This window comes from Carcharodon carcharias, chromosome 19, assembly GCF_017639515.1.
Source record: "Carcharodon carcharias isolate sCarCar2 chromosome 19, sCarCar2.pri, whole genome shotgun sequence".
Classification (NCBI taxonomy): Eukaryota; Metazoa; Chordata; class Chondrichthyes; order Lamniformes; family Lamnidae; genus Carcharodon; species Carcharodon carcharias.
In genome coordinates this window covers 33,948,806-33,963,237 of record NC_054485.1, presented here as the reverse complement: position 1 = coordinate 33,963,237, position 14,432 = coordinate 33,948,806, and the positions used below count along the sequence as shown (strand labels likewise).

Sequence of the window (14,432 nt, the reverse complement as noted above, 5' to 3'; positions counted from 1 at the left end):
AAAGCAAACTTTTGATTTTATCATATTCAACAACTTAATGAGCAAATGTGCAGACGTGTAGCTTGAAAACTGGGTACAATTGTTTATACAAGTTAGATTTGAATTCATTCAGGAGTGAATTCAGAGGAAATTCCACACAACCTGTTGTACTTTTTTTTTTACTCAAAGCACTGAATCACTGCAAAGTTACCTAAAGGGCACAGAACCAGTGAACTGTTTAGTACTAATTTTCCATTCCAGAACATGGCTCTTCCTCAATACTGTATGCACCTCATTCTTAAATGGAGGAAGTGCCTCAAGTGAAAAGTTTGTTGTCAGTACATAGGACCCAAATCTCCATCCAACAATAAAACATTAAGTTTCTGCTCTTTTTATAGCTTCTATTTGCTTCCTCAAAAAGCAGCTTGGTCTGCCTTTCATGCAATCTACATGCTGGAGATGGGCCAACATATAGCACCATAAAGTGTGCATTTCTAATAAATGCAATTTATCTTCAAACTGCACGTCAACTTCATCCACATCCCTGGTTAGATTAATAACAGCAACAAGGGATTCATGCCTACTATCCTGACCAAGAATCCATGCTATCTTAACATTAGTACAGTTAGTACTGGAGTCTCTTAACACCATCATGTTAAAATAAAGCTTCTAATTGTACATTAACAAACTTAATCAAAACAGTTACACTAGAACATATCCTACGTTTAACATCTAACATCTCTCCTTGGCTCTGCAACAGACAAACCCAGCCACAGCCAGGTCACGCTACTCAATCCCAAAGCAACAATAGTCTGGAAATGGACAATATGCTTACGCAGACCATTCAATCAAGTCTTCACATAACATGACAAAGTCCAGTCAAGAATTTTGAATCCTTCAGAAGAGTCATTACCATCAGACCCACAACCTGCAACGTCAGAACCAGCACCACGTCTACCGGATTGCTCCATTGTCTCCAATCGTGAAACGGCTTTCTCCAGCCTCTGTACAAGGGTCTCCATGTTTGCCATTATTCAAATCTAGAGGGGAAAAAAAAACAATGAGTCAAACACTGGTCAAAATTAAAAATGCCACATTGTATGAATTTATGCTAATTCACCCATGTGTGGCACACTTGTTCAAAAATGACTGATCACTAGTAGGACCATTGTTAACCCTTTGTTAAACACAACTTTGCAAGCAGCTGTATTCCCTACATGTAATACACAAAAACGTACTGCAAAACTAAGTTTTCTATTATGTCACAATTATAAGCAGTATGCATACTAACTATGGAACCACAAATCCATTCCAATGATATCTTGTCAGTGATAGTTGTGTATATATTTTCAAACCTTCATTAAGGATTTGATACCAAGACCACAAAGACAGATTTCAGGGACATGTCAGGAATGTTGCTCAACTTGGCGTGTAAAAAGCCAAGAGAAGGGGCCACTACTATTATCACTTTTAGTGTCTTTAATGTACAAGGACAAGAGGGGTGAAGACAAAAAGGTCTGAAAATTTTTAGTGACAAGGAATCATCCACACATTATGGCACAAACCTGCAAAGTCACTGTGGCATAGCGGACAGAAAATTAGAATACTTAATGATCTGTAGTGAAATGCAACTACTTCCAGGCAACTTCAAATGGGTGGAATTGTTAGACTTCAAGTGGGTAGAAACATTAGTTTTCCCTTTGTTTACCTTCCATTACTGTCAACTCTGTGGACCAATACATTTGCCTGAAATCAAACGGACCTCGGCATTTCAGCACACAATACTGCTAGGGAACGTAATATAGGATGAAGTCCATACTAACAACAGAAAGTGACTTTGCTGGATTACGTACAAATGAGGCAAAGGATTGTGGAAAGGGAGAGGTGAGGTCAGAAAAACATTTCAAAGGTTGGAATTCCATAATTGAAAAAAATCAGAATTCTGCAAAAAGGTAGAAATTTCTCATCCCCAAATGTTGGAAATGTTCCATAAACATTGTTCTGAGGCCCAAGGGGAAAACTAATGGGGGCCAAATTAAGTAATATTAGCAGGAGGTGTCCAAAGACTTAAAGAGATGGATGTTAAGGAGGATCTTAAGAGAAAAGAAAGTGGGGCAACAGATAAGCTGGGACGTTAATTCAAGAACTTTGGGCCATCAATGGTGGAATGCATCACATAGCAGGCGATTGTTACATAGGCAACAGAAATACTTTCCCTTTTCCAAATAAAATAATTTATTAATGAGACAATTGGTAATTTGATTCTACAAATCACGAGGCAGAGATACTCTTCAAATGGATCAGACACTTTGTTAATTTTTCAGAGAAGGCAGAAGGTTTTTGTGAATGGAAGCCATACTGCTTAAATTGGACATGGTTATTAAACTGTTGTAGTTAGACATATGGCAGAAAACACCATGTTGCGAATGCACTGAATGAAAGCCATTCATATAACACTTTAAGATGGATGTTTTTCTTAAACTTGGTTTGCAGTATGAAATTAGCAATTGTTTCAAGCAGTATTTTTTTTTAAAAAGTGGTTGAATCACTGAAATGAGTTTGTATGTTTAACCTGCAAGCTTTTTTTAAGGTTGTAGAAGTACTTTGCCCACCACCCCTCAAAAGGAACTTGACTTTCCTCTTGAAAAGTCAAGAGGACTTAACTGGCTGATTTTCACTTCCCTAACCCAGGGAGATGGAGACCAGCTGACAGACTCTTATTTCCTCCACAGATAAGCTTAGTTAAGATCAGGGAATCAAGTTGGGACTTGCTTGACCCTATGGCTTGGCTATTCATTGGATAAACTCTGCCAAGGAAGTCTACCTGTCTTTCTTAAAGTAATGGCAAAACTAAATCATAGGAAAATGATAGTTATTACTTCCCATTTCTGAATTAAGAACTGGGAATGTTGAGACACATGTTGGTCTGTGGTTAGTATTATTTAGGGGAACAGATAAGGTAAAGAAAGAAACAATTTCTTCTGGTTGAGGGACTCAAGGACTAGGGGGAAGAGTGTAAAAATAAGTAGATTTTTCAGGCATGCAACTAGGAAGTAATTTTACATGCATAGTGGTAGAATTTTGGAATTCCTTTCAGCAAACAGCAATTGATGCTATTTATTGATTTTAAAACCAAGATTGATTTTTGTGAATCTAAGATATGAAATATGGGGCAGAGAGGTCTACAGGAGTTAGGTCGCAGATTAGTCATGATCTTAAGGAATGGCAGAACAGGCTCAAAGGGCTAAATCACCTACTCTTGTTTCTATGTCCTAGAAAGAAAACATGCAAACCAAGATATATTTGTACAGCTGCTTTTACAGAAATACATGATGTTTGGTTCACAGCTCGACAGAAGGAGCAATCAAGTCACTGATTTCCAAAGCCATTCAATTCAAACAAACCTTCATCTTCAGCTCACATCTAAACATTTGTTTCTGCTTTGCCGAGTCTAGGTTACTGCCTTCAGGACAAGTGAAGGGAGAATATCAGCGATATTTTTAAAGCCTCAGGAACTGGATTATTCCAACTCTGAGCAACTGCCAGTACTCTTGAAAAATGTGCATGTAAGTGGTTAAAAACTTAATTCTGTGACAGGATTGGAACTTTTACAAATATTTGCAGAATTTGGTACAGATACAGTTAAAGTTCAGCATACCCCACCCAACTTTACCTGTTGTGGCTAATCTGTTCAAAGAACATTACATGATATGATTCCCCATGGGTCTCTCCTGTTGCAGACACAAAACACAATGGATAACCCAGATGCAGCACAATGTTGAATAATCTCAAAGAACCACAAGCCAAAACCACAAGCACAAGGAAGTAACTTGCTTTGTGTTTCATTTAGGGATGGACAACAAATGCTGGCCTCATCAGTGACACCCACGTACAGTGAAAGAATAAAAAAGTTTCATTCTAGTTAACAAACATTTTATTTAAACAGAATTCAACAAGATAATTTATAGGAAAATGATTGGTTCACACTAACTATTGCTAAGTTTAATTAGATGTACTGTTCTTGAAACAGCAAAGTCAATGCAATTGCAACATCCTGATGTCTGCTTTTAAAAAGTCAAGTCGTTCCTCCTGAGGTGGTGGTGGGGGGTGGGTTGTGGGTGGGGAGGGGGAGAAATAGTTCTACAGCCTTAAAGAACTTCTGGTTAAACATATGATGACATTTCAGTTAAGGATCTATGACTCAACCAGTTTCTAAAAAATAATGCTTGAAAAAATTGCTAATTTCATATTGTAAACCAAAGAGAAACATCCATCTTATAAAAAGTGGTATACAAATGGCTTTCATTCAGTGCTTTGACAACATGGTAATTTCTGCTTGCCACATGCCTAACTACAACAGTATAATTACCAACACATCTAATTTAAGCAACATGGCTTCCGTTCACTGAAACCTTCTGTCTTCTCTGAAAAGTTAACAAAGTGCCTGTCCATTTGAAGAGCAACTCTGCCTCGATTTGTGGAATCGAATTACAAATTGTCCCAATACTAAATTATTTTATCTGGAGAAAGGGAAGTTCTTAAAACATACAGTTTTAATTCTCCTGAACCAAGTGCCTTTCTCCTTCTTTAAGATAGGATGTGACTTCAACAAGCCAAAGACTAAAGCTACCAATCAAGCTGATCCAGTGTAGTTCAACAAACTGATACTCAGTTGCCACAAGAGTGAAGTGTACTGGAGACTACTTAAATGGAGAATGGCTGCATAATTCTGAGGTGTGGAGGGATCTAGGTGTTCTAATACACGAGTCACGAAAAGTTAGTATGCAGGTACAGCAAGTAATTAAGGCAGCTAATGAAATGCTACCCTTTATTACAAGAGGGGCTGAATATAAAAGTAAGAATGTTATGCTTCAGTTATACAGGACATTGGTGAGGCCGCACCTCGAATACTGTGTGCAGTTTTGGTCTCCTTATTTAAGGAAGGATGTAAATGCATTGGAGGCGGTTCAAAGGAGGTTTATTAGATTGATACCTGGAATGATTGGGGTGTCTTATGAGGAAAGGTTGGACAGACTGGGCTTGTAAACACTTAAGTTTAGAAGAGTCAAGGGTGATTTGATTGAAGTATACAAGGTCCTGAATGGCCTCGACAAGGTGGACGTCGAAGGGATCTTTCCTCCTGTGTGTGTGTGTGTGTGTGTGTGTGTGTGTGTGTGTGTGTGTGTGTGTGTGTGGGGTGGGGGGGCGTTCAGAATTAGGACCCTGTTTTAAAATTAGAGGTTGCTCTTTTAGGACAAAGGAGAATTTTTTTTCTCTGAGGCTTGTGCAACTTTGCCTCAGGAGGAGGTGGAGGCGAGGCCATTGAATATTTTTAAGGCAGAGGTAGATTGATTCCCTTGCCTAACAAGAATCTAAGGTTACCAGGGTTAGATGGGAATGTGGAAAAAGAACAAAAAAGATGATCAGCCATGGTCTTATTGAATGATAGAGCAGGCTCGAGGACCAAATGGTCTACTCCTGTTCCTATTTCTTATGCTGTTATCTTCAGTTACTGGTAGGACAAGTGAGGCATGCAACAGAGCGCTTTCAGATTAATTAAAGTTTAGCCTTCTGAAGAATCACGGACAAGCTAAAGAGTGCCATTAAAAGACAAAGATTAAACCCTGGATCAAGTTTTCAGGCCTGGCCCCTCTATGTCATAGGGACTCCACTTTTGTGTCCCCCCCCCCCCCATAATCCTCAACACCATTGTCTATCAAAAATCTGTAACTCTGCCTTGAATAAATTCAATGACCTAGCCTCCATTGCTTTCTGGGGAAGAAAATTCCACATATTAACAACCCTCAGAGCAGATTTACCTACACTTCAGTCTTAAAACAGTAGACCTCTTATTCTTAAACTGTGTCCCCTAGTACTAGTCTCCTCCTCATCCTCACGGTATCTATCCTTTCAAGTCCCCTCAGGATCTTGTATGTTTCAATAAGATCACCTCTAATTCTTAAAAACTGCAATGGGTATAGGCCCAACCTGTTCAACCTTTTTACACTGGATAAGCCAGTTAGCCCAGGAATGGAGTTGAATAAACCTTCTCTTAATTGCTTCTACTAACACAATTATACATCTTTTTCAAATAAGGAGACCAAAACTGTACACAGTACTCCAGATATGGTCTCCAATGCCCTGTACAGCTGCAGTAAAACTTCCCTGCTTTGACATTCCATTCCCCTTGCAATAAATGCCCACATTACATGTGCCTTCTTAATCACTTGCTGTACCTGCATACTAACTTTTTGAGATTCATGTACCAGGACATCCAGACCCCTTTGTACCACTGAGCTCTGCAATCTCTCTCCATTTAAGTAATATTCTGCTTTTGCATTTTGCCAAAGCGGACAAGTTCACATTTTCCCACATTACACTCCATCTGCCAATTTTCTGCCCACTCACCAATACCCCTTTGGAGACACACTACCTCCTCTTAACAACTTACATTCCTACCTACCTTGGTGTCATCAGCAAGTCTATCTACCATGCATTCAGTCTCTTCACCCAAATCATTAGATTGTAAATTGTTGAGGCCCCAATACTGATCCCTGTGGCACTCCACTACTTCAGCTTGCCAAGTCAAAAAGACCCATTTGTCCTTACTCCCTGCTTCCTGTTAGCTAACCAGTCTTTTATCCATGCTAATATGTTACCTCCTAAACCATGCTCTTTACATTGAATAGTAACCTTAGAAATCCAAGTATACAACGTCTGCAGATTCCTTCCTTATCCACCTTACTTGTTACTTCCTCAAAAAACATCAATAAATTAGTTAAATACAATTGCCCTTTCACAAATCCATGTTGACTCTGCCTGATCCCACTGTGATTTTCTAAATATCCTGCTATAACCTCCTTAATAATGGATTCTAGGAATTTCCTAGGATAGGAAACCCCCCCCTAGGATAGATACTAGGTTAACTGGCCTGCAGTTTCCTACTTTGTGTCTCCCTCCTTTCTTGTATAAAATGAGTTACACAATCTATTTTCTAAACCACTGGAACCCTTCCAGAATCTGATGAATTTTAGAAGATTATAACCAATACATCTATCTCTGCAGCCACTCTTTTTAAGACCTTAGGATGTAGACAATCTGGTCCTGGGGAATTGTCAGCTTTTAGGTCTAATTTTATCTGGTGAAGCACCTTTTACCTGGTGATGGTGATTATTTTAAATTCCTCCCTCTTGTTCAGCTCTTGATTTTCAAGTATCTTTGGGGAGTTTTCTAAGTCTTCTACAATGAAGGCAGACAAAATGCCTGTTCATCGCTTCCACAATTTCTTCGCTTTCCATAACCAATTCCCCAGACTCTCTCGCTAGAGGGCTTTAGTTATTCTTTTCCTATTTAAATACTTGTAGAAACTCTTACTGTATGTTTTTATATTACTAGCTAGCTTTCTCTCATACAAAAAAAGGGAGAAAGTCATCCTTTGCTGGTTCATAAAATCTATCCAATCTTCTGACCTACCTAAAGTTTCACAGATTTTGCAATTTCTTTCAATTTGATAAAATCCTTAACCTCTTCATTCAGCCACAGATGATGTATCCTTCTGAAAGTGTCTTTCTTGCAGGGATAAATCTTTGCTGATAGTTATTAAATATCTCCTCAAAAGTCTGCCACTGCATCTCTACTGTTCTACTTTTTAAATTAGTTGCCCAGTTCACTTTTGATCACTCTGCTTTCATACCCTTATAATTACATTTATTCAGACTGAAAACACAAGTCTTAGACACACACTTCAACCCTTCAATCTGAAGGTGAAATTCTATCATATCATGATCACTGTCACTCAAAGACTCTTTTATCACAGGGTTATTGGTTAATCCTGTCTCATTGCTCATTATAAAGTCTAGGAGTAACCTACTCCCTAGTTGGCTCTAGAATGTACTGCTCTCTCCCAAATGCACTCTTACAAACTCACTTTCCAGACTATCTTTGCCAATCTGATTTGTCTGATCTACATTTAGATTAAAGTCACTCGTGGTTATTGCAGTACCTTTCTTATACAACCCATTCAATTCTTCCTGTATTCTCTGTTCTACAGTGTCAAAATCTAATGAAGTCAAAATATATACAAGACCTGCAAACCAAACAAATGGCAAGGAATTCTCATTTTCACTGAATAAAGTTGAGATCAATGTATATTAAATATTTTTGATTCCACAAGTGCCTCATTTATGTGCCATAAACCATTCTTCCCAAATTTTGTTTAATTTAAATTCCAACTGTGGCAAGTTAAGACAAGTATAATCAACTCTTTCACAAGACAGTTTTTAAACCCTTGTTACAGTATCCTAAAAATCAAATACCCATGCCACATATTAGATTGCATTTGTGCACACAGGTTTTAAACACAATCCAATCAATCTTAATGGGCTGATTCATTTCAAATTATACTTCCAAATCATTGATTCACGTAAGACTTCACTCCAGAAAAAGTATGAGCTTCCCCCTCGATATAGTACATCCCACTGAATTCAGGCATACAGGAAATAAAATAGCCACGCAGCTGAAAAATAACCACAGGAATGACATCAGAGTAAATTCATGCCTAAAAGTTCCAACTCAAATGTCAACTTTTCCAGTGCATTGAAGTTTTCAGGAATTCCAAATTCCTGATCGCATGCGTTTACTTAATTTGCAGGGTCAGCGAATGTTTCATTTTATTACTAGGCTCTCCAGTGTGCAGCTCGCTCGGGCTTACCACTGTCTTTCTGCCATCGCCGCAACAAATGCTCTTTACACCGTGGACTGGGAAAATTAACACAAATCGCTGTGCACACAGTTCAATCCGGGTCCCTTAGTCTGCAAATTCCTAACATGGTCAAGATAACCGTGCCCATTTGTAAGTGCACGACCCCATCCATAAGAGGCTAGCACAAAAACCAAACCCAACCCAACCCCTCCTCGTTCTTCGCCCAGCCCACAGTCAGGAAGTCAAGTAAGCAGCGACTCCTTCGCAAACATATTTAAACTACGAGTACAGAAACTATTTCTCCTCACTCCATGCACACCTTCCTATCACTATGGAAATTCCGGCCCTAGCCCCCAACACAATCCTCACCTGAAAGCGACAAGAACACAATTTTAAAACACGGCCCCACTATAACGGCTCAAAAACACGGTTGGGGCGGGAAAGGTGGGGAATAGCGGCAAATTGCGCACCGAGTGCCACTGCTCCCCTTAGACGAGTCGAATTCGGTTTTTTTTTAATATCTCCTATCCGTAAGAACAGCGCCCAGCTCTCAAGCACTCCCCACCTCTTGCCTCTCACCTGAGATCGAACCGCTCCCGAACCTCCAACACCGTCGCCGGAAGTACCGGCAAGATCCTACAATGCCCCGCGCCACCCAGTGCCCCACTTCCGCTATCGCCTTATAAGGGAAAAAAACGGCCTTTCGGCCGGAGCGGGGGCTGAAGGTCGAAGCGCAGTTGTCGGAAATGCGAGGAAAGATCGTTTGAGGAAGTTAGAGGGAGGGGTGTTACTTACTCCCCTCCCCCTTTTATTTTCGAGGTGTTTTCTTCTAATCCCCAATTCAGCAACATTGAAAGTTCTTGCAGCTGATTGGTTAACATGAATATTTACCCTGAGTCTTGCTCACAGGTTTCTCCTGCTCCCAACTCTCACCCATTCCTGTTTAAAGATTTCTTGCACACTGCAGAGGGTTAAATGCAACCACAGAATGTTGTCACGTTGGCGACTTTTTTTTTGCCAAATACTGCTTTGCGAAATGTTGATTATTCACCATTTATTCAGAATTTCTATTATGAAATAAAAGTATACATAAAGCGTTCGTGCCCACTACCAAGCTGGCTTCTTTTTCATTACTTAGAAGCAAGAACCTACTAAAGTATAAAAGCAAAAAGAAAAGCGGATGCTGGAAATCCAAAACAGTATATTTGGAGGACTAAAAGCTCTAGCTTCCTCTGATGGCATATTAAATAACGCCTAGTGATATACCAACTGTTTTTTTTTACAAACCTCATCCCAAAATTTTAAGGAGAGATCAGGTTCATTGTTTGAATAGGGAATGTGTACAAAAAATACATTTACGCGAATGAGTCAGGTTGCCCCTGTGTATCAAATAGCTAGTTTCACGGGCATAATTATGGCACAAAGTCGCTGTTAAAAGAAAAGATTTAGAGAAAATTCTAAAGAAACAATGTTTTGGATTTTTTTTTACAGTTGACAACCAAAGGGAAATGTAAAAATAATCATAAACAGTTGTCGGAAATGAGAGGAAAGATCATTTGAGGAAGTTAGAGGGAGGGGTGTTACTTACTCCCCTCCCCCTTTTATTTTCGAGGTGTTTTCTTCTAATCCCCAATATAAATGATCAATCTGTCTGAGAAAAATATGCACGATAAAAAGATCAAAGTACTGATAATCAGACACTCAATGTTTCCAGCTTACAAACAACTATTTTGAGTACACCCAGTTCTACCCCACCACCAGCTCTCTCAACACCTCCACTGTTTGATTTGTCGTGCTCCATATCCGACACGGAATCCTGGATGGGCAGAAATTTTCTCTAAATAAATAGCCAAAATTCTACGACCCATATCCTAACTTGCAATGTCTAACTCACCCACTCCCTCTGTACTCACTGACCTACATTGTGGCTCCTGATATGGCACATCTTTATTTTAAAATCCCTCCCATTGCCTCATCCCTTCCTATTTCTGAAACCTCTTGCAACCCTGCAACCCTCTGAGATCTCAGCACCCATCCAATCTAACCTCCTGTGTACCCCTGATTTTAATTGCTCACATTGGTAGTCATACCTTCAGCTGTCTGGGTCCTCAGTTCTACATCTCTGCCTCTCTTTGAAGCTGAGACTTAAAACCCATGTTTTATACTTGCCCTAATGTCTCCGCATGTAGCTGAGTGTCAAATTTTGTTTGGTAACACTTCTTTGAAGCATTTGGGGTGTTTTACGATGCAAAAAGTGTTATATAAATGCACATTTTTGGTGTTGTTGACACCAGGACCAATGTTACACCCTGGTTAAGATCAGCAAACTCCCTATTGAATAGGGCTTCAATCTGACACGGTTCTTGTCTAGGTGAATCAGCTACTTCCTGGACAGTGTCTTTACCCAGCCAAGCATGAAGTAATTGTAGTCAATTAGTTGTTACCACACATTGCTCAAAATACTATTTGAAGCTTTATGTTTCCATAGCTCAGCTATTCATTGGAAAATCTTGCTGACCAATGGCAGGGCTTTCCATAGTACTATTAGAGTAGCTGAGTCCTGTTTCCTGGTGACAGTATGCTATATTTCAGTCGCACTATTCAGTACTAAACTTTTATGATCTAAACCTAAATAAAGGGAATTTGATAGCAATGTTCCTGCCCAGCTTTAAATATTTATTACTGAGATAAAAGCAAAATACACGGATGCTGGAAATCTGAAGCAAAAACAGAAAATGCTGGGAAACTCAGCATCTGTGGAGAGAGAAAAAACAAAGTTTTTTAAAAATATATAATTCATTCATAAAATATCTGAAAAAATATTACAAAACATTTCAAAGTGGCCATCACAAAAAGTGCAATCATATACAACTTTTCCACATAGATCATGAGGTGCTTCAGATCAATCAATGAACATTACAGATATCTCAACATGGTAATTACAGACAGTCAGACAGTGCAATGGTATTCAAGTTGTCTCCATAGATCATGTTGCATTCTGAGGTGCTTCAATACAATTATGATACATTTTATTTGAAGAAAGTGAAACAAGTTTAGGGAGAAATTGTTCAGTGAGAGAACAAGTTCACCAGGCAGAGGAGAGTGGTGATGGATGGTGATTGTTCGGGCCTCTGTTCAAGGAAGAAGCAGAGAGCCCACAGGCCATCCTGGTGGGGGATGGAAGTGTAGAGGGATTGGATGTCCATGGTGAAGAGGAATGGTTAGGGCCATGGAATTGGAAATTGTTGATATGACGTAGGGCATCAGAGGTATTGTGGTTGTGGGTGGGAAGAGACTGGAAAAGGGGAGAGAGAATGGAGTCAAGATAAGAAGAAATGAGTTCCTTGGGGCAGGAACAGGCTGACACGATCAGTCTACCAGGACTGCCCAGTTTGTGGATTTTGGGAAGGAGGTAGAAGTGGGCTGCTGTCTGGGGATGGGAGACTATGAGTTAGGAAGCTGTGAAGGGAAGATCTCCTCTGCCTGGCTAAACATATTCTCTCACTGAACAATTTCTCCCTAAACTTGTCTCACTTGCTCCAAATAAAAGGTGTGGTAATGGGTACCTGGATGGGTCCCAATTATGCCTGTCTCTTTATTGGGTATGTGGAACATTCCTTGTTTCAATCCTACTCAGGCCCCCTTTCACAACTCTTTATTCGGTACATCGATAACTGTTTCGGTGCCGCTTCATGCTCTCATCTGGACCTGGAAAAATTTATCAATTTTGCTTCCAATTTCCACCCCTCAATCACCTTCACATGGTCCATCTCTGCTACTTCCCTTCCCTTCCTTGACCTCTTTGTCTCCATTTCTGGTGATAGACTGCCCACCAATATTCATTACAAGCCCAATGATCCCCACAGCTACCTTGACTACAGCTCCTCACACCCTGCTTCCTGTAAGGAGTCCAACAAATTCTTTCAGTTCCTTTGCCTCCGTCACATCTGGTCTGATGATGCCACTTTCCAAAATGGCACTTCTGGCATGTCTGCCTTCTTCCTTAACCAAGGATTCCCCCCACTGTGGTTGACAGGGCCCTCAGCCGTGTCCAACCCATCTCCCACACCTCTGCCCTTACGCCTTCCCATCCCTCCCAGAACCATGATAGAGTCCTCCTTGTCCTCACTTTTCACCCCACCAGCCTCCACATTCAAAGGCTTATCCGCCACCATTTCCACCACCAAATGGACTTGGAAAAATTTATCAATTTTGCTGATGCCACCACCAAACACATCTTCCCCACACCACCCCCCCCCCCCCCAACCCCCCACGCGTCAGCATTCTGTAGGGACCATTCCCTCCAGGACACCCTGGTCCACTCCTTCATCACCCCCAACACCTCATTCCCTTCCCACGGCACCTTCCCATGCAATCACAGAAGGTGCAACACCTACTCTTTTACCTCCTCCCTCCTCACCGTCCAAGGGCCCAAACGCTCCTTTCAGGTGAAGCAGTGCTTCACTTGCACCTTCTTCAGTTTGGTCTACTGCATTCGCTGCTCCCAATGTGATCTCCTCTACATCAGGGAGACCAAACACAGACTGGATGACTGCTTTGCGGAACACCTCTGGTCTGTCTGGAAGCATGACCCAGACCTTCTGGTCACTTGCCATTTTAACACACCATCCTGCTCTCATGCCCACATGCCTGTCCTTGGCCTGCTGCAATGTTCCAGTGAAGCCCAACACAAACTGCAGGAACAGCACCCCATCTTCCAACTAGGTACCTTACAGCCTTCTGGACTTAACACTGAGTTCAACAACTTCAGATCATGAACTCTCTCCTCCATCCTCAACCCCTTTTTTTCATCCACTCTCTTCTACATTCATTTTTTACCCACTTGTTTTATTTTTCTTTAGTTAAACATAGTTTTATTCCCTTTTCACCCCACCCCATCCCCCACAGGGCCATCTGTCACTTGTTCCATGTCATTCTTTCACACATTGCTATAATCAAATTTTGCTTTCTCACCTTTACGTCACTATTAGCACCTTGTTTAGAACTAACCACGGCCATTAACAATCCCTTTGTCCTTCAGTTCATGAAATCTTTGTCGATCCCTCCTTTGTCCCCACCTATTGATGGCATTCTATCCAGCTCCACCTGCCCCACCCCCTTAAATAGTATAAATTTTATCACATTTCCACTTCTCTTCAGCTCTGAAGAAGGGTCATAAGGACTCAAAATGTTAACTTTGTTTTTTTCCTCTCTTCACAGATGCTGTCAGACCTGCTGAGTTTTTCCAGCATTTTCAGAGTTTGTGTTAAATATTTATTAGTTGATGTATTAATTTCTTTTAATTTATTAGTATGTAAAAAATGAGCCAATGGGACAATGTTAGTTTACTTACCTCAGTATGGTCTGCTTCATTCTTTAGATGTAGTTTAATTGTACAAATCTCCTTGCCCTGAGCCTTTACCTCTATTGTCAATCTGGCGCATACCAATTTGTGAATGTCGATTTGCAATATTGGGCCCAATTTTAATTTTGGGCAAATGGGTGGGTTTTGAATGTGCTAAAAGAAAAGTAATTTTTAACAAAAGTTTTAAAAGATATTCGTTACTCAAAACTCTTGGTTTGGTTGTATTTTTTTATTGCAGTTCACTGTTGTTGCAATTAGTTTACTTTGAACATTCTTCCTTTTTCTCAATCTGATTGGATATTAACAGACCGAGAAGTTGAACTTGCATGCACCTTCCCCATTTCAAATACTCTAAATTTGAATCAAAGGGTTGGAATGTGCTGAGAT

General features: G+C 40.3%; 1 protein-coding gene across 3 annotated transcripts in view; it reads right to left on the bottom strand.

Annotated features, from left to right (window-relative positions):
* cap1 (CAP, adenylate cyclase-associated protein 1 (yeast)) overlaps positions 1-9,415 on the bottom strand; it is a 41,626-nt gene extending 32,211 nt beyond the window's left edge. The window contains exons 1-2 of one of the 3 annotated variants that reach the window (XM_041212820.1): positions 9,260-9,415; positions 893-1,019 (exon numbers count right to left, since the gene is read on the bottom strand). In XM_041212820.1, coding sequence (XP_041068754.1) covers positions 893-1,010 — 118 coding nt within the window. In that variant the 5' untranslated portion in view covers positions 1,011-1,019; positions 9,260-9,415. Of the gene's footprint in view, positions 1-892; positions 1,020-9,049; positions 9,202-9,245 lie in introns of those variants that run through there. The other 2 variants (XM_041212822.1, XM_041212821.1) reach the window with 2 other exon arrangements.
* Positions 9,416-14,432: the final 5,017 nt, after the last annotated feature.